The 19,858-nt window shown below is 39.3% G+C and overlaps 1 protein-coding gene across 1 annotated transcript in view; it reads right to left on the bottom strand.

The window, feature by feature from the left end:
* ERICH6 (glutamate rich 6) overlaps positions 1 to 18,037 on the bottom strand; it is a 32,662-nt gene extending 14,625 nt beyond the window's left edge. Inside the window, exons 1-10 of the mRNA XM_054585058.1 lie at positions 17,698 to 18,037; positions 16,918 to 16,975; positions 12,532 to 12,623; positions 7,764 to 7,826; positions 7,121 to 7,176; positions 6,901 to 7,017; positions 4,141 to 4,254; positions 3,008 to 3,165; positions 2,503 to 2,573; positions 1,364 to 1,509 (exon numbers count right to left, since the gene is read on the bottom strand). Of these exons, the coding sequence (XP_054441033.1) occupies positions 1,364 to 1,509; positions 2,503 to 2,573; positions 3,008 to 3,165; positions 4,141 to 4,254; positions 6,901 to 7,017; positions 7,121 to 7,176; positions 7,764 to 7,826; positions 12,532 to 12,623; positions 16,918 to 16,975; positions 17,698 to 18,037 (1,215 nt within the window). The remainder of the gene's footprint in view (positions 1 to 1,363; positions 1,510 to 2,502; positions 2,574 to 3,007; positions 3,166 to 4,140; positions 4,255 to 6,900; positions 7,018 to 7,120; positions 7,177 to 7,763; positions 7,827 to 12,531; positions 12,624 to 16,917; positions 16,976 to 17,697) is intronic.
* Between the last annotated feature and the right edge of the window lie 1,821 nt (positions 18,038 to 19,858).

Raw genomic sequence — 19,858 nt, forward strand, 5'->3', positions numbered from 1 at the left:
GTTGTAACAGAATAGTCGTGGGCATGTAAAATACAGCATAGGAAACATAGTCAATAATATTCTAATAACTGTGTATGGTGTTAGATGAGTACAAGATTTGTTGGGATGATCACTTAATAAGTCATGCAATGTCTAATCAATGTCTTAGTAAGTTATGCAATGTCCATACAACTGAAACTAATATAATATGTCAACTGTAAATTAAAAATAAATAAATAACTTAATTAATTAATTAATTAATAAATAAAAAGTTAGATTACTTAGGTTTCCAAAGTCTTTGGAGGTCTTTTCTTTTTGGACATTATTTCTCTGGATTTTTTTATTGTGGTATTGAGTATCCTTGTGTTCTTGATTCTTTACATATGTGCTGGTAATTAAATTTGAAGGATAATTGGGAGGAGTAATTTCGAGGGCTGGATGACTAATCTTCCTCCAGACATTATTTGGATTTGATTTTGTCAGTTACCTCAGTAACACTGCCACCCCTTAAATTCTTGTCACCCAAGAGAAACAAGCCCGGTCTCAGTAATTTAATTTCTAGGAATCTATTCGGAGGATCTATACTATATAAAAATAAATTTATACACAAAGATATTCAAAGCAATATTATTTAGTAATGTAAAAAAATATTAATAACATGTATGTCCAACATTAGGGGAAGGGTTAGATAAACTATATGGAAAAGCATATAGATGTTAATGTTAATATAAGCTTCACAATATCATGGAAAATATTTTTTATAACTGAGTTTAAAAAGAGGTAAAAATTATATACATAATAATAATTACAAGTACGTTAACAAAAACCTAGGCATATAAAAGTCTAGGATGGTATTATCTAATATAAATTTTGATGACCATAAAAATGTTCTATATCTGTCTTGTAATATAGTAGCCATTTGTTACACACAGTTATTTAACATTTGACATGTGGCTAGTGCAACATTTAAATGAAAATTACATTTTAAACTTTATTTAATTTTAATTACTTTAAATTCAGCCATATGTAATAGTACTGTATTGGCTAGTGCAGGTCTAGAAAGTATTGAAATGTTAATAATGATTTTTGGTGATATTTTTTCCTTTCTGTTTAGTTTTCAAAGGGTTCCAAATGTTCCTTAATGTATAATTATCACATGTTAAAGTAAAAAGTTTTTAACTGAACTAGTCTCCTATGAAACATATGTAAAATATTTTTGTAAAGTCTGGTAGAAGTCAAAAGACTAAGTCTATACCAATTCTTTTTGACAAATATTTCAATGTGTCATGTACATAAGCTGCCATATTTATCATGACAACTTTTATAACTTTAGGTAAAATAATTTTTAAAGAGTAGCAAGTAAAAAAAATTACAAGCTACTTACCTTTCCACATGCTGTACTAGAATCACAACAGGCAATGGATACGTTTCTTTTGTCTAGTTGAAAATCAAATAGTCTATCTTCAATTATCTCTTCTTTTGGAATATCCACAGACAGTTGATAAGAAATTGTTTTAAAGTGTTTTGACTCTAATGGGAAAAGAATCACATGAAATTACATATATGTTTTAAAATTTCCAAAACCTCTATTCTAAAATGAAAATTTAAACTCTATTACAAATGTATTGATTTATCAGACTTTTTTAATGGAATAAAAATGAAGACCTTTATTAAATTAAAGCGAAGACCTTCTTTTGTTAAAAAATTAATGAGATCATTCCTTTGTTAAAAGAAGAAAAGAAATGATCGTTTTCATTAAGTGCAATTTTCTGGCTTTATATTTAGTAGGAAACAGTTGAATATCAAGGAAATTCATACTAGAGATTTAGTTTAAAAAACAAAAACAAAAATATATCTCCTCTAAGTATCTTTTATTCCTACTTTATTTTTTTATTGCTTATTCTATTATAGTTGTCCCACGTTTTTCCTTTTTGCCTTCCTCCTCTAAGTATCTTTTCAATAGCACTGAGTTGTAGAAGAGGAGCTGATGCTCAGAAAGATTAAATAATTTATCCCAAAGTAGAAAAGCAAGGCTATAAATTCAGAACTTCTGGAGCTGGAGACTATGATGCTAAGTGAAATAAGCCATTCGGTGAAAGATAAATACCATGTGATCTCACTTATAAGAGAAATCTAGTGAAAGAAATAAACTAATGAGCGAAACAGAACCAGGGACATGGAAACATGGAACAGACCGACAGCTGCCAGAGGAAAGGGGAGAGGAGGCAGAGAATGGTGGAAAGGAGATGGGGGTAGTCAAAAAACGTGTATGAATGACCCATGGTCATGGACAACAGTGTGGGGGTTGACTGTGGGGGTGGGGGGCTGGATCGAGGAAGGCAGGGGTAGAAAGATTGGGATGAAACACTGGATTTTCTGAGCCATTTTGACTAATGCACTAACTGTAATGAGAACTTTAAAAGGTGTTTGTTTTTTTTTAAATATGCCAGTTTTAGCTCTTGGTCAAACATATGAGATTTCTGATGTACAATTGATCTATAATATGAGCATTGTTGAACTCACCTTCCTCAGAGACATTAATAAATTCATTTGTTCTTATTGCTAAATGTTTGGCCATTTTTTGCTCCTGTTTTCTGCAAAATAAAAAAAAAAGATTCATAAATATGAAATGTGTTTCAAGCTTAAAACAGTATACTACAAATTTTAACTGTTTAAATGTCATCCCTTGTGATTTTTATTTATTACTTGTGACTCCCGTCATTTAATCACAGCACATGGGTCTCTATTCTGTTTTGTGGACTAATTTCTCCAGTATAGGAATCCTGAATTGAATTCTGAGAACTGGGTTGGTAAATTTCTACTTTCAATCAGTGAGTTCACTGAGTTTTGGGGAGCCTCTGAGTCGCAAAACACTCACCAGGAATTGTAATAGGTTTGCTTTGGCCAATTTTATATCTTCACTGAGAATATATCTTTGAAATTATGTATTTTTGAAAAACAAGGTTCATTTTTCAAAAAGCTCTCTAAGTGGACCTATTTGAGTTTCAATATCAAGGCTCAGTGTTACCTCCGCAGGGCTGTTTCCTTTGCTTTGAGTCTGTCAGCCTCACTGCCATAGGCTGCATGAGGGTTGATACAGATTAATTCAGTTTTAGAGCTTTTGATTTTTCGTTTTTCTTCATAGATGTAGTCAATCAGATTTTGGAAATAACTACAACAGGGGACCTGAAAAACAAAGAGGTCATTTTCATCTCATTAGTCCTTGAATGAAGATAATTAGAGGGGGTAAAAACCAAAAATCGCTAATGGGGTTTGAATTACAATCTAGCATAATATTTTTGGTAACAAACTAACAAAATAATTTATATACCATACAATTCTCCCATTTAAAGTCTGCAATTCAATGGATTTTAGTATATGTAGTTGTGTAACTATCACCACAATCAATTTTAGAACAGGAAAACTGTATCCATTAACAGTTACCCCCTACCCTCCTTTCCTTTCAGCCCCTGGCAACCACTAATCTGTTTTCTGTCTCTGTCGATTGTCTGTTCTATACATTTTATATAAATGGAATAATGCAATATGTGGTACTTTGTGATTGCCTTCTTTTACTGAGCATAATGTTTTCAAGTTTCTTCTATGATGTAGCATGTATAAGTATTTCAATTCTTATGGCTGAATAATATTTGATTTTATGAATACATCATATTTGCCCATTAATCAGTTGAAGGGCATTGCATTGTTTTAATCCTTTGGCCGTTATAAAGCATGCCGCTGTGAATATTTGTGTGCAAGTTTCTGTGTGGACATATGTTGTCAATTTTCCTTGGTATGGAATTTTCTGAGAATGGAATTGCTGGGTTATATGGTAATTATATGTTTAACTTTTTGAGGAACAACCAGACTTTTTTCCCAACATGGCTGCACCATTTTATATTCCCCTTCAGCAATGTATGAGGGTTCCAGTTTCTCCACATCCTTGTCAAAACTTGTTATTATCTGTCTTTTTTTATTATAGCCATCCAAGTGGGTGTGGAGTGGTATCTTATTGTGGTTATGATTTGTGTTTCCCAGACAGCTAACACAAAACTGTTAAGAATGGCAACACAGGGAAAAGATGCAGGAGAAAATACTATATACATTTAAAAGTGGTATTTAAAAATAACACTATTTCCTCTGGAAATCTTTGGAACTTACACGTTCTATTGGCTCAGAGCTACTGTTGTCACAAGAAAAATCCACTATGGAAAGAAATGTTCTCAGATCACTCCCACAGAATTCACACTTGAGCAGTATCTCCTCCTCTTCTTCCTTCAGAGAGGAAGGGAAAAAAAATGAAGTCCTGCTCATTAGAACCTCTGAGAGCAGCCAGAGCCAGGGCTCTGGGCAGGGCCAGCGAGTGTCCAGTGGGACAGCAGGAATGATATGGATGTGCAAATCTACGTGAGAACTCCTGTCAGACACCCTAGAGACTCCCAGGAATAGTTGATGGGAAACTTTCAGGAGGCTGTGATCTTGTACTAGAAGGCTCCAAGCGAGTGAGATCTGTATATTCCAGAATGGAACATCACTTCTGTTCAAGAGTGGGTGAGGACTGAGGATGCTGGGGTGGTGTTTTGAGGGACTTTGTCTGGTGCAGTTCACCAGAGCACAGCTGAGCTCACCAGGAGCTGTGTGGGTCCTTTGGATGCCACCTTAAGTGTAAGAAGAAATGATTGTTAACTTCAGAGTCCTTTGTTGGGGAGGGGGATATACAGTGTGTAACTAGATGCAAGACACAGAAGATAACACATACCAGATTTTAGGCAAATAATCTAAGGAGTTTGAATACCATTTTTCAAGAAGCATCAGGTTAAAAAAAATTTTGACATCACTATGTAGGCTACCATTTACAATGATCAACTTTCTAAATTACAATTCTTTCTCAAGGGGAAACCCAGGCACAGGCTCTGGATTCTCCTGTCTGGACTATGACGGTAATTCAGGAGGAGGAGAGGCAGGCCAGGGGGAGCAAAAAGGAGATCTGGAGCTGGGTGCTCAGGTGACTCAGTGAGGGGCTGAGGCACCATGGCTATGTTGGTGATCTGAGGGCATGGTGGCGAGCAGGCAAGCCTCAGCACAGGCCTGCAGGAAAAGCCTGAGGTCCTGACTGACAGGTCATGAACACCACCAGGGCATCTACAGAAACCACCCTCCGGGACTGGCAAAGTGGCCACTGAGGGGGCCAAAGTGCAACCAAGGTACCAGTGCCATCAGGGATTTACTACCCTGAAGTTCTGTCCAATGCCTTTAGGCCACTGAAACTACAAAGTAATAGAGCTAAAAGCAGAAGACTTAGTGGGTGGCACAGCAAAGCCTCGTAATAGAAAGATGGTGGTGTAAAATCTAGGACAGCCACCGCATGATGGAGCAGGGCAGAGGAGAGCTTGACAAAGCCTGGCCATCTCCAACCTGTTTCATACAACGGCCTGGGTAGTGAGCTCCTCAGCCCGAGTTCCCTTTATGCCTTCACCTGGGGTGAAGCAAGGTGGAGATGCTTCAAAGGAGCATGGGTAGGCCTGCAAGCTGCACTTGAAGAGGGTATAGCTGGACAGGAAGGCAGGTAAGCCAGCTGCTGCTGCCCCTGAACTGACTAGTGTTAAAGTCCCATCGCAGAGGACCTGGAAGGTCCGTCCAAAGAGCAGGAGGAGCCAGCCTTCCCAGGTGCTAGTGCAGGGACAGCTCCCTGGAAGAAAGGCCACAAGTCCTTCCTCAAGGTCAAGCCCTCTTCTGGGTGTCAGAGGAAGAAAGCTCAAGAAGCTTCCCTGGATATAAGCCTTTGTGGTTCAGAAGAAGGAAGGTGCTATGTTTGAATAAAAAATTTCAACTCTAAGAGTCAATAGGGTGACCAAAATGGGAGACCTGGACTAAATAAACACAGTCAGTGTTGATTGATATGAAATGACATGATATATTTAATGTGTTGCCCATCACTAGAATAGCACAGTTCAATGTGCTGCACAAAATGGCAACACACACATCACACCAGGGCTTCTGTGCAGCATTCCCCTCAACTCCTGCGCATGCCTCTGCAATGTGCTGTCTCACATGACTGTCTCTTTTTTCAATGAAAAAGCCTGCACCTTTAGTGCACACGGGAGAAGTAATCAAAGGGGGTCCAATCTGGGGGCTGCGCGGCTCTCTCCACACGGCCATAACAGCCAAGTTTGGAAAGAAGCATTCCACCAGTCAGTACCTCCCCACCCTGGTGAAGCAGAGCCATGTGCCATCCTGTTGGAATTACTAAGGTGATCCTTTCCTTGCCCATCAAGCAAGGCATTAATTGGCCACTTAACATGATCAAATATAGCACACCTATATTCCATCTATGTTTCCAGGCTTTATGGCCACTGTTATAGGTTGAACTGGGTCTTCCCAAAAGACACATTGAAGTCCTAACTCCTGATACCTGTGAATGTGGCCTTATTTAGAAATGGGGTCCTGCAGATGTAATCAAGTTTAGATGAGGTCATTAGAGTGTGCTTTAATCCAGTATGACTGGTGTCCTTGGAGAAGAGAGGCTTTTGGACACAGACACACACAGAACGCCAGGACAACTTTGACAGAGACTGGAGCGATGCAGCTACAAGCCAAGAATAAGGACTGATGATCACAACCAGAAGCTAGGAGGAGGCAAGAAAGGATTCTCTCCTACAGTCTGGACTTGCTGACTCCTTGATTTTGAACTTCTAACTTCCAGAACTGTGAGACAATATGTTTTTGTCCTTTCAAGTCACCCAGTTTGAGGTACCTTGTGACAGCAACCCTAGGAAACTAATATAGCCACCCTGAGTGCTATTTCAAGTAAATGGGTTCTTTGCCTGTTTTTTAAAGTATGTTCACTGTCTTTTGTGCAAATCATCATGTGGCTTTTCACATCATTTATTACACTAAAGAAAAAAAAAGAATTAAAATCACCTCGAAGTCAATGCCGAAGTTGGAATTCTCTCGTTTGAATGCCAGAAAGGATGGTGGCCCAACGCTTGGTAACGTTCTCAGAGAAGGCTCAAACAGGGTTATGAAGTCTTCCTTAAACTAAATTTTAGAGAGAGAGAGAGACAGAAAGAGAAAATTGAAGAATGACTAAGTGATCTTTACCAAGAGCAGTTTACTAGTTGGACTGATAAACATTTCTTACCTCCAGCTCACATAAAATACTGAGTTTTGGCTCTTCTGGACTAATTATCTGTTTTTCTGAGGAGAAAAGGATAGATTTAGAAGGAAAGTTTGAAGGCTTTGTGCAGTGTATCCCATTTTCTCTAGTTTGGAGATCCCAGCACATCTCTCTCTCTCTCTCTCTCTCTCTCTCTCTCTCTCTCTCTCTCTCACACACACACACACACACACACACACACACAGACTTGCTCATGCACACACACACTGTTTAAATACCCTGAAGCTACCTTTTCACCACCTTCTTGTGCATATATTCTTAGGGGAGGGCTTTTTTTTTCTTTTTTAAAAAAATATTTTACTATTTACTTTTAGAGAGAGGGGAAGGGATGGAGAAAGAGAAGGAGAGAAACATCACTGTGAGAGGCATGGATCAATGGTCTCGGACATGTGCCCCAACTGGGGATGGAATCTGAAACCCAGGTTTGTGTCCTGACCAGGATTTGAACCAGCAACTTTTGGCTTCACTGGTCCCAACCAACTGAGCCATGTTGGGCAGGATGTTGGAGGAATTTTCTAAAGGGAGTGGGCACCATCCAGGTTAAGATTGGTTCCCTAAAGGTAGTTTGATTTGCCAGCAGAGGGGATAACTCCAAACATTCATTCACCTCTTAACTTAGCAGCTTTATTTTCAGGTTTAGTTTTCTTCATTGTAGAGGATTTTTTCATTCCTGTAAAAAGAATGTACATTTATTATTTTTTAATATATATTTTATTGGTTATGCTAATGCAATTGTCCCATCTTTCCCTCCCCTTTATCCCCCTCCACCCCGCACCCACCCTCCCACCAGCATCATCCCCTCCTTAGTTCACATCCACAGGTCGTACATATAAGTTTTTTGGCTTCTCTATTTCCTATACTATTCTTTACCTCCCCCTGTCTATTTCGTACCTAACATTTATGCTTCTTATTCCCTGTACATTTTCCCCCATTCTCTCCCCTCCCCCTCCCCACTGATAATCCTCCATGTGACCTCCATTTCTGTGATTCTGTTCCTGTTCTAATTGTTTCCTTAGTTTGTTTTTATTTTTGTTTTTGTTTTTTAGGGTCAGTTGTTGATAGTTGTGAGTTTGTTGTCATTTTACTGTTCATAGTTCTGACCTTTTTTTTCTTAGATAAGTCCCTTTAATATTTCATATAATAAGGGCTTCATGATGATAAACTCCTTTAACTTGGCCTTATTGGGGAAGCACTTTATCTGCCCTTCCATTCTAAATGATAGCTTTGCTGCATAGAGTCATCTTGGATGTAGGTCCTTGCCCTTCAGGACTTTGAATACTTCTTTCCAGCCTCCTCTTGCCTGCAAGGTTTCTTTTGAGAAATCAGCTGATAGATTTATGGGAACTCCTTTGTGGGCAACTGTCTCCTTCTCTCTTGCTGCTTTTAAGATTCTCTCCTTATCTTTAATCTTGGGTAATGTAATTATGATGTGCCTTGGTGTATGCTTCCTTGGGTCCAACTTCTTCAGACTCTCTGAGCTTCCTGGACTTCCTGGAAGTCTATTTCCTTTGCCAGATTGGAGAAGTTCTCTTTCATTATTTTTTCAGATAAGTTTTCAGTTTCTTGCTCTTCCTCTTCTCCTTCTGGCACCCCTATGATTTGGATGTTGGAAAGTTTAAAATTGTTCTAAGCCTCTTCTCATTTTTTTAAAATTCTTGTTTCTTCATTGGGTTCTGGTTGGATGTTTATTTCTACCTTTTGTTCCAAATCATTGATTTGAGTCCTGGTTTCCTTCCCTTTACTGTTGGTCCCCTGTATATTTTTCTTTATTTCACTTTGCATAGCCTTCACTTTTTCCTCCATTTTGCGATCCTACTCAACCATTTCTGTGAGCATCCTGATTACCAGTGTTTTGAACTGTGCGTTTGATAAGTTGGCTATCTCTCCATCGCTTAGTTCTATTGTTTCTGGAGTTTTGATCTGTTCTTTCATTTGGGCCACATTTCTTTGTCTCAGTGCTCCTATTACATTGTAAGGAGCAGAGCCTTAGGTATTCAACAGGGTAGGGCAACCCACATTGTTGCAGTGTGCTGCTGTATGTGGGGGATGGGTCAGAGAGAGAACAATATCACTTGCTCAGCTCTCTGCTGGCTTACAGTAACTTTCTGTGCTATCCACAAGCAAATTGGGTCCTTCTGGTGCTGATTCCTGGGTGGGTGGGTTTGTGTACATCCTAGGACCTCACAGGTTCTCTCCAATGAACTCTCCTGCAAGGCTGGGAGTTCCTCCCCCCATGACAACTCCCAGGTTTTTACAGCCAGAGGTTTTGAGGTGGCTTTCTTTTCCAGCACTGGAACCCTGGATTGCTCGGTCTGTCTTGCTCCCATGTTGTTCCTCCCAGTTTATCCACACATGAATGTGGGACCGCCAGCTGCCACCTTGCCCGACTAGTCCTCCAGCCACTACCTTGCTCTGAGTCCTTTCTGCTTATATGCTCATCTCTGCCTTTCCTACCCATCTGGATGAATGTTTCTTCTTTAACTCCCTGGTTGTCAGACTTCCATACAGTTTCATTTTCTGGCAGTTCTGGTTGTTTTTTTTGTTTTTGAATTTGTTGTCATCCTTCTTCTGGTTGTGCGAGGAGGCAAAGTGTATCCACCTATGCCTCCATGTTGGCCGGAAGTTCTCAGAGTGTACATTTATTATTAATCATGACAAAGTAGGAAAGAAGCCTAATATAAAATAAAATATGTCTCTTAGAAAAATAACTACCCTTATTGTATTTGTTTCAATTTTTTTTTGCCTTTTTCTAAATAACATTTTATCAACAATGAGAAATAGAGAAAAGCCACCACTCCCATATCTCACATTTAAAAATGTTTCTGTTCCTTTTTAGTACTAGAATACTCCATGGATGTATATTTTACTTGAGTATAATCATGTTTTGCAGACCCTGTTGTTTTCTGCTTCTCTTAAGTACTATTCTGTCTACTTTGTGTCAGCTATTCTATGAAAGATTTTTCAGGTAGTCAGATGCTGGGTGGGCAGTGGGGTTTAAGTTCAACAGAGTGAATTAAACCACCAGGATTATTTCCTCCACAGATTCCAGAGCAGTAATGGAAATAGTGGAGGCAGCTATCAATACACCTGCAATTTTGAGTAAATCTAGAGGTTTAAGAATATAGGATTGGAATGATGAAAAACCAATCAGAACAATCTACAATCACTCAGAGGTAAAGGGAGGAGGCGGGCCCATTTCACAGGAGGGCCTGGGAGGGCAAGGACAGCTGCTGGAGAAAGAGATAAGCTTCAGAAGATGGTACACTCTCTATGTGGACTATCTGGAAAAATTTTAAATATGTTTTAGGCATTTGTCTCACAGGAATGCAAGCACTGGCACAGTGAGATCTTAAATGGCATCAATAGGTTCTATGACTTTTAGTGAAATGACCTAAACAAAATTGATTTTACCATTGGCTAATTGGTACATAAGAAGTAAGTTCCTATGCTATCTCCTCAACATTATAATAAAATGACATTATTCAAGGACCTGCTGTATAAAAAAAAATTAATGCAAAAAGATTTTCATTAAGGCATTATTTGTTATTGGGAAGAGCTAAAGGAACAAGACCAAACCAACACTGAAATATCTAGCATACAATAACTGTATATATGGGAATACTTATCAATCTTTCCTGGATGCTAAGTAAAAATATTAAATAAGAAATAAAATTGCTGTTATTCACAGGAAATATAATTATCTAGTAGACTATTAACTGACAAATTGTTAGAATTAATAATAGGGTCAGAAATATAAGATTAATACATAGAAATCAACAGTGTTCCTATACAGTGACATAACCAATTAGAAAATGTAATGGAAAAAAAAGATTCCAATTGTTACGTCAATAAAAAAGACTAGTAATTACCTAGGAATAAACTAATAGGAGCTGTATATGAGTCCTCTGTGAAAAAGAAAACTACAAAAGAATATTCATTTTAAAAAATGGACAGGCATACTAGGTTCCTGCTGTTAAAACAATCAAACAGAAAGGCCATTTGGAGGTGGTTCCGGTGCCTTGGTGTCCTACATAGCAAACTGAAACCTAAGACAGAGTCAATTCCTGTAAATGCTTCAGGGTTATTAAGAAGAACAGCCAACTAGCCTTTCCCAAGTAATGTGACTTCGGAAGCTGTAGCCAATCAAATAATTTCTTTGCTTTGCTGGTCTGATTCTGTACAATTCGAAAGAATGTTTGCTCAAAGAAACTCTTAAACATTTGAAAAATGCCTGCTTGTCTTTTAACACTGCCAAAAAAGACCAAAGAATCAACTTGTCAAATTCTAGTGAAATACCCAATCAGAATTGCATTGACTATAGAGATTAATTTGGTAATAATTAACACCTTTTAAAATTTGGTCCATTTTTACGCTAAATTGTGTCACTCCTTTGTGCAGCCCTCCAGTGACTTCCCACTTCATTCCCACCGAAAAAGATTTGGTCCTCATTGTTTCTTTGACCTTGTCTCCTAAGACTCTCCTCCTTACATACTCTGCTGCAGCCACACAGGATATAAGGACGCCTCCTTACTCTAGAAGGAGGCGCTTGCTGTTTCCGTGCCTGGAGCACTCTTCCCCAGAGGTAATCGTGACTCACACTCCGTTCTGCTTGAGGTCTGCTCAGATATTTCAGCTTCTCAGTAAGATTTCCCTGAGTGCCCTGTGTAAGCTTGCATCCCTTGCACCCAACGTTTTCCATCCCTTTAATTGCTTGATTTTTCTTCTTAACACTTACATCACCTAATGCATTATATATTTACTTATTTTGTGTGTTATTTATCTCACCATTACTTCCAATTTCCACACTTCAATAGGAGATCATTGAGGCAGGGGTTTTGCTTGTTTTGTTCACTGCCCTGGAACAGGGTTTGGCCTATGATGGGTGCTTTGGCATATGGTAGGTGCTCAATGAGCACCTGATGAATACGTGATATAACACAAAACAAATATAAAACTTGAAAGGAAAGGCCATTCGTAAAGATTATTTCTGAAGAGTATATTGGGATAAGTTAAAGTTTAAATTTTTACATTATAATGATATATTTCTTAATGGTTTGACATTTAAAAAACAGCATGCATGTGTTACTTCTATAATAAAAAATAAAGATATGTATCAAGATAAAATGGCAGATTATTTCTTGATGTGAACATAAACGCTACCATTTATTAAAGACTGTCAGTCCTGTGACAGCAGTATAATCATTGCCAACACATGAAGAAACTGAGACTGAATGAAGTTAAGTATCTTGCTCAAATCATCACAATGTTAGTGCTGGGGCTGGGATTCCAACCTAGATCTACCGATTGCCTACATTGTGCTCTTTCCAATGTGCCATCCCATCACTCAGCAAAAGCTAAGATATCAAACTACTCACCAGGCTTCTTTTCGTTGGACAAGTCTTGAAGCTGACTTTCTTCCGTTTGGACTGACATTGGGGTTCCTGGATACGAACTGGGATTAATTGTCCTGAAATTTAGGCAAAACATTATTTTTGAGTATACCCACGTAGTTTTTAGTAATTCTTCTAAATAAAGTACATTTAACAATCAAATAACAAATCTACATAGGAGATCCTGAATTCTATTTTCTTTGAAATATTTTCTTCCATTTTTATCTCTTTAGTAAAGTTAGGCACAATGTGTCTGCATCACATCTGTTCTTTAGAAAGTACTCCTTTCTAAATCCTGGAGGTTCCCAATATCATATTACTTCCCTCAAGGACTAAATTCTCTGTGACTGTTTGTGTGCTGCTAGTAGTGTGTGTGTTTAAACATTTCCTTGAATTTAAATTCAAATAGATTTAAATGACAACATATTGTTCATTTTAAATAGCTTAAAAATAATCCAAATGCTTTTTAAAGGCTAAAATTAATTGCACTGTAATTAAACAATCTTCTTTCTACAAGCAGTTTAATCAGTTACTTCAGTTATCATTGACATGGTAGGTAAGCAGGAATTTATTGACTTTTACTAGTTAAAATAACTGTTACTGGTAACAAGTAAACAATAATTATTGTTTTTCAAGTTTCTTTGCCTCTTTGAATTTCATTTTTTATAATAATTTGGGACATCTTCCTAAATTATCAAACAAAATTTGTCCAAAACATTTAGTCCATTTTAATATTGTCCCTCCTTCATGTTTCTCTGCTCTCTCATGTCTCCACCTTCCTTTTTTGATGCTTTGTCCCTTGGCACATTTCATCAGTGGGGTGTTTTGTTTTAATTCTGAAATGACTGTGTCCTGTAATAGGTGCAGGACTCCTCTACCAAAGCCAGCTGTGCCATTCTCTGGGGAAGCTCTGTTGATCTAACCTCCGGGAGAAACAAGTTATAGGGCCCAAGCATACAGGCACACTGAAGAGCACTCCCTAGACAACATTTAATATTTGGATTTTTTTCCAGTGCAATGGTTAACAAAATCAATACATTCTTCATCTAGGTCTCTTTACCTGCCTTAAACCAACACCAAAGACTGTTTCTGAAATCCTGTGTCAAAATGGCAGACCACCAAAGATAATAACAAAATTAACATTTTGGGGGAACTTACTGTGACTAATACATAGTAGTTGCTTTCTCACATGATTTCATTTGTCTTTGCAAAAACCAATCAAAGCAGGTATTAGTATCCCTTTCTACAGGCAAGGAAACTGAGGCTCGAGGGAACCTCTCAGAAATGCTGTGCGGCAGAGGCAGATGGGAGCCTAGGCCTGTGTGGCTCCCAGACTTGTGGTTCTCCACATTTATCTGCTCCTAAGGTTTGCCCCATTTTCAACATGAATAGTAATAGGGCCATTAAAAATAGAAGTTGAGCCAATATTGATGACGTTTTTATGGCTTTTTAGGACAGACTACCTTAAAAACACAATCTCAGTGAAGTCACCAGAGAATGCTTTGAAATACCAAAAAGCATTTTCTTAGGAAGATTTATGAGAGGGAATTAAGATTTGATCTGGGAAAGAGAGCTTCCCATGTAGGAAGTCCAGGTCAAGATGGCACCTGTGTGCACAATTCTGCCTCTCCTTTCTGAGGTAACAGATACTTAAAAGCAAACAAAAAATAGCCTCGGAAAACAAGAAAGGTCATCAGCACACAAGTAATATTGAAAAAGTCCTTATGAGAAAGAGAGTAAGTGGCCCCATGCTGATGGAAAACCAGAGCAGAGAACACCACAGCTCAAAATACGAAAGGTGAGTTCTTCTGAAGAAATTCCTGAGAAGTTCCCAGCTCAACTCAGCCAAACGCAGAGATGGGGAATGGGGCCTGTCATTAAAGTGCAAGGAGTGACCTCAGGAAAGTTGGCCAAGCAGACTCCTTCTCTCCCCTTATATAGAGCATTTGGCAGAAGTTACTTAAATTTCCAGATGAAGCCCAAAGAACTGCTTTCTAAAAGATAATGAGCAGCCTGCCTGAGGGGGGTTTAGTTCTGAAAAAGCAGCAGAGCACTGTATGAGGTTACTTAGGACCTGCTCAACAGGCTTGGGTGAAGAGACAGGCACATTCTACCCATGAAGAACTCCAGTCACACAGTAAAGTGTCCTTATACTAACTCTAGTTACAGCGGGCACTCCATAGGAAGCTGGCTCTGACGTACATCACTCACCTACATAGAACTCACAGTCAAACTCCCCTCTGCATGCCCTGTCAGAAAACAGAACTACTCAGCTGCAGAACTCCATTTTAGCTCCCTAACAATTATTAATTGATAAATACAAATGGATAACCAAGGGTTACCAGTCACTTAAGGACAATCGGAGGCATGGAAGAGAAGGGACCAAGATAAACCAAAAAAAAGTTCATCTTTTAGGAGTCAAACGACTGATCCTGACAGAGAAAAGAAGAAATACAAAAAATACCAAAGAACTTTGGTATGTTTTAAGAATACCCTTAAAGACATTTTAAAAAACCCACACAACTATTTGAATACCAACAGAGAATGAGAACTCTTTCTTGAATGAAATTATAAATTATAAATATGTACCCTGAAATAAATTCCATACAAGGGCTGCATAGTTTGTAGCATGTAAACACCTAAAATCTTGGAAATTATAAATATGTACCCTGAAATAAATTCCATACAAGGGCTGCATAGTTGTAGCATGTAAACACCTAAAATCTTGAAGATACTCAAGCCCAAAAGCCATTCCTTAGGAGTTGTGAACGAAAGAACAGAGGCAGTGAAGGGGAGGAAATGAGCAAGTATCAGAAAGGTTTGAGAGTCACTGATCAGCAATGCTGGATACTAGAAGGCAATGAAAACAATGTTTTTAGAGAGTTGAGGGAAATTGGTTTTAAACTATTGTTTTATGCCAGGGTATCTGATTAATAAGGTATGAGGTACAGTGAAGAAATTTTGAGACAAGCAAGGACTCAGAAATTTGACTTCCCATGAGATCTGTATGAAATAATTACCTGAGGAGTTTCTCCAGCAAAAAGAAAAAGAATTAACAGAAAGAAAGCAATGTGGGAATCACGAGTGTGGCCATTGAGCTCAACTAAGAAAAACTGTAAATAACTAAAAACAACTGAGAGTTCATCTTTTAGGAATCAAATTTTATGAACATAAGATTTCATTTTCTGGTGCATAAATTCAGTCATATTATTGGATCTGAGCATGAAATTATGATTATTATTCATTTTCAATTTTTAGAATCAACCTGTACCCAAAGCACTAAGGTTAATTATAATCACAAAATATAACACAAACATAATAAAGGTTGGCAAAGCAATATGACTTTACATACATAATGTAAGTTTTAATATAGTTATATAATTTGTTGTTAACTGGGAAAGGGTGAGAGAAGAGAGGGAAGGAAGTAGATGTGCATTAATGTGTTAATTTTTCATAAGTTAATTATCACTAAAATTGACTATTTTAAATCAAGAAATAGAGGGTTAAATATTTTAAAGTCCTAAAGATTAGAAAAACTAAAAATAATATAACTGAAAAAATAGAGAGGAGGGAAGTACTATAGGTTTTATTTGTTATCTTTCAGGGTGGGAAGTCATTAGTTTTGAGATAAATCAAGAAATAAAAATATGCTACTTAAAATTATACTGGAAACAAAACAACCTCTTAACAGTTTCTTGATTCTGATGAAGTGGAGTACATTTTTAACCATTATATACTTTAATATTTCAACAATGTACAAATATTATATTTTATTAAAATGTGGAAATAAGATAAATGGAAACATAGTAATGGAACAGAACAATTCTCCTTATGCTTAAGAATTTAAAAGTTGCTTGGAAAAGCAAAATTTAGGTGAACAGTAATTCAAGATTGTAGACTCAGATTTGGTGTGAGATTTCAAGGGAAGATTTATAGACATTGTAAAAGGTGTTTCTCTGGTTTCTTCTTATTATAAAGTACTTGAAGGCTAATAGCAATAACAAAAAAAAGATCACAATTTTCACTCTTCTCCACTGGTGTCCCTGATCATTCTGAAATTTAGCCAACAGAGACTTACGTCTTAAATGGTCATAACATTTACACATGGCATACAGTTATTACACTTATTATTTCGAGTTATATTAAGAAGTGCATATGTCATCTCTACAGGTAGGTGACAGGTTGGAGATGGGCAGGACCCTGGTCTCTATCTCCTCCAAAGTGTCTTGAGTGTTGATTAAAAAAAAATTTTTTTGAATAAATTAGTTGTAAATGCCGTGGATGATTTTACTCCACTCTCTGACATGTTTATCCGAAAATTAAATATAATCAGCTTCAAAAATAATATGAAAACGGAAAACATTCTCTTACCTATCTAAACTTATTTCTGACGAGTCTTTCCTAAATGTCTGGAATATCTTAGGAAAACCTGTTGAATGAAACATTAAACATTTTAGCCCTTCCCTCTGTATCAGTGGTTCTCAGAAAGACAATTTTGCACTCCAGGAGACACTTGGTAACATCTGAAGACATTTTTGATTGTCACGAAATGGGGTAAAGGCTAATGGCATGTCCGGGGCTAGAGGCCAGGGATGCTGCTAAACATCCTATAACGCAGAGGACAGCCCTGTCCTCTCCTCCTGCCCCAACGAAGAATCATCCAGACCAAAATGTTTCTAAAGGAAGTGACTGGAGTTGTTTCAGGATGTAAAGTTAAACACAAAGGTGAGTTGTTTTTTGCAGTACTATTTTTACTAACACAGCACCCTTAAGGTACTCCTCCTTCTCCAAGAGTGGCATGTGCTTGTGTGTGTGTGTGAGAGAGAGGGAGAGAAATAGAGAGCGGGAGAAAGCTGGCGCTATCGTTGTGTGTGCGGACAGACATAGCACTCCCTACGGCTCTGCCAAAATTGCCGGTTTTAGGAGGCATTCACCTATATCCTTTATTGCCTAAATTCCGCTCAGCCAAGATTTTAGTGCCTTTGACAGAGGGAATGAGATAGACTGGAGTGTGTGTTGACTGGTGCCCGTATTTAGAAATCAGACACCCAAGTGGATGAAGGCCCTGGAGTCTTTGGATCTGCAGCCCGCCACCCCGCCCCGCGTCAGGGCCAGGGAAGCCTTCCAGGAAAGGGCGGGCAGGGGCGGTACTTTTCTGGGAGGAGACGCTCGAGGACGAGCTCGTGCTGCGTGTGCTCGACGAAGTCCGAGTCTCGCTGGGCGTGGGCGTGGGCGTGGGCGTCGGACTCAGGCTGGGGCTGGAGATGCTGGTTAAGCGGGGGCGTAAGGCTCCCTGGGCTTCGTCACTGCTGTCACTGACATTCGTAACTTTCCAGAAGTACTCTTCGTTGAACGGCCCATAGACCGCCACCCCATTCGCCTCCTCCTCGGCCTCCTCCTCGGCCTCCTCCTCGGCCTCCTCCTCGGCCTCCTCCTCGGCCTCCTCCTCCGCCTCCTCGGTCTTCTCAGCCTCCTCCGCCTCCTCGGCCATCGCCTCCTCCGCCTCCTCCGCCTCCTCCGCCTCCTCCGCCTCCTCCGCCTCCTCCGCCTCCTCCGCCTCCTCCGCCTCCTCCTCCACTCCCACTCCCACCTCCTCTTCTAATTCCTCCCGGCCCTCCTCCTTCTCAGGCTTCGTCAATCTACGATGCGAGCGCAAATTAGCCATGGCAGAGGGGAAGCAGGATCGCGGGTAGGCCTGCGCAGGAGGCTCAGCGAGGAGTCCAGGTCGAGGGCGCGCCCCCTGTTGTGCGTCCGTCTCCCTTGGCAACTGCTTTCGGCGCGGGGGAACTTCGGTAATTTAAAGCCGCAGAACACCCTTAGACAGTTGGCGTGGCAGTGCCTGGAGAGGGGCAGTCAGGCCAGGAGCTGCTAAAGGGAGCTGGTGCCACTGTAAACTTCTTTCGCATCTGCTCTCCATGGTCTCAGAGATACCCTAGCAGGCTTCTGCGAAGTGATCTCCCTTTCCCCTATTAGCTTCTTTGGAGCAAGTCTTTTTTTCTTTTTTTCTTTTTTTCTGTGAGGGGGTAGGGGTAATGGCTATCAGCGACGGACACACGTAAGGCCACTTGTTACTGCGGATACCGGAGTGTGTGTGTAGACAAATGCTTGCAGGAATTTACAACAAAACTCTATAAAAACAACCACCGGCCCTTGGGTCCTACTTTGCTGATTTAAATGTTTAAAACATTGCCTTAAATAGTGTCTTGATTAGCGAGGCTGGATCTTCTTTGTTGCTTGTTCCATCCATTCATTTAGGAGGTGGACCACCTAGGCATCTGGCCACCTAGGTATCTGGCCATCTAGGCACCACCTGTGTCTTTCTGGGGCTTTGTTTTCAGTTCATTATACTTAAATTTTTGTAAGATATTTGTGTACACTCAAATAGATATACAGAAATAATGCACACCTGTTTACCTACTACCCAGATTGGAGCGTGCACCTTTACTGTAGAGTTCAGCTTTATTTTAAAAACTTCTCAAGACCGAAATGTTCCTGGTGGGAGGGATTTTGTTTCTGATGTTTGACTTCATTGCGAAGATAAAGGAAGCAAACAAAAGATTTTACATAGCTGAAGATATCTGGGTGTTATGAAAACTGCCTGACTGACCTTTAATTTAAGTGACTAGCATTAGACTTGCAAGTCCCTTTGCATGATCTCTACTAAATCACCTGACCTCTTTCAGCCTCAGTTTCCCTAGGTATTGATAATAGGGGAGAAAAATGGAATAAGCATTGCTAAGAGAGTCACCTAAAGTAAGAGTCATGTGGCTTTTAGGGAAGTGGGGCCTCTTCAAGTCTTGTGCCTCAGTTCTCAGAGGTGCTACTAAGTTACTAAACCTATTGCTAAACTTAAAACTGGAAAAGCAAGCTGTCTATTACCACCAGACCCAGCAGAGACAGGGATTGAATCTTTTTGGGTACTTTTATCCAAATAGCTGGTGATCTGAGAAGACTGCAGGTTATGGACCCTAAAAGACCAACTTACATATCCTTTCAAGCCAACCTTTTTTATAAGGAGGGAGAAAAAGTGTAAGTAAGGAATTTGGAATTCAGGAAGAGGTTAATCAAGTAAAAGCCGTAGTCCAGCCATTTCCCTAACATCCTTTCATCCTTTGACCTTTCATTCTTTATCTGGGTCCTGTGTCCTGTGTTCTGGGCCATTTGCCTTATCTGTGTCCTGGGCAGAGGGATGTCTCTCCCTGAACGCAGTGGCTCAGATATCATCTTCACTGCTTGTGGTCTCTCCTGGAGTGCAAAGGTTGAATTGCATGTGGTCTCTTGGAGTCAGGGTGGGCTGTACCTTCAGTTCTTG

Source organism: Pteronotus mesoamericanus, unplaced genomic scaffold (assembly GCF_021234165.1).
Source record: "Pteronotus mesoamericanus isolate MK-2021 breed Mesoamerican mustached bat unplaced genomic scaffold, CSHL_Meso_final contig_82, whole genome shotgun sequence".
NCBI classification, from domain to species: domain Eukaryota; kingdom Metazoa; phylum Chordata; class Mammalia; order Chiroptera; family Mormoopidae; genus Pteronotus; species Pteronotus mesoamericanus.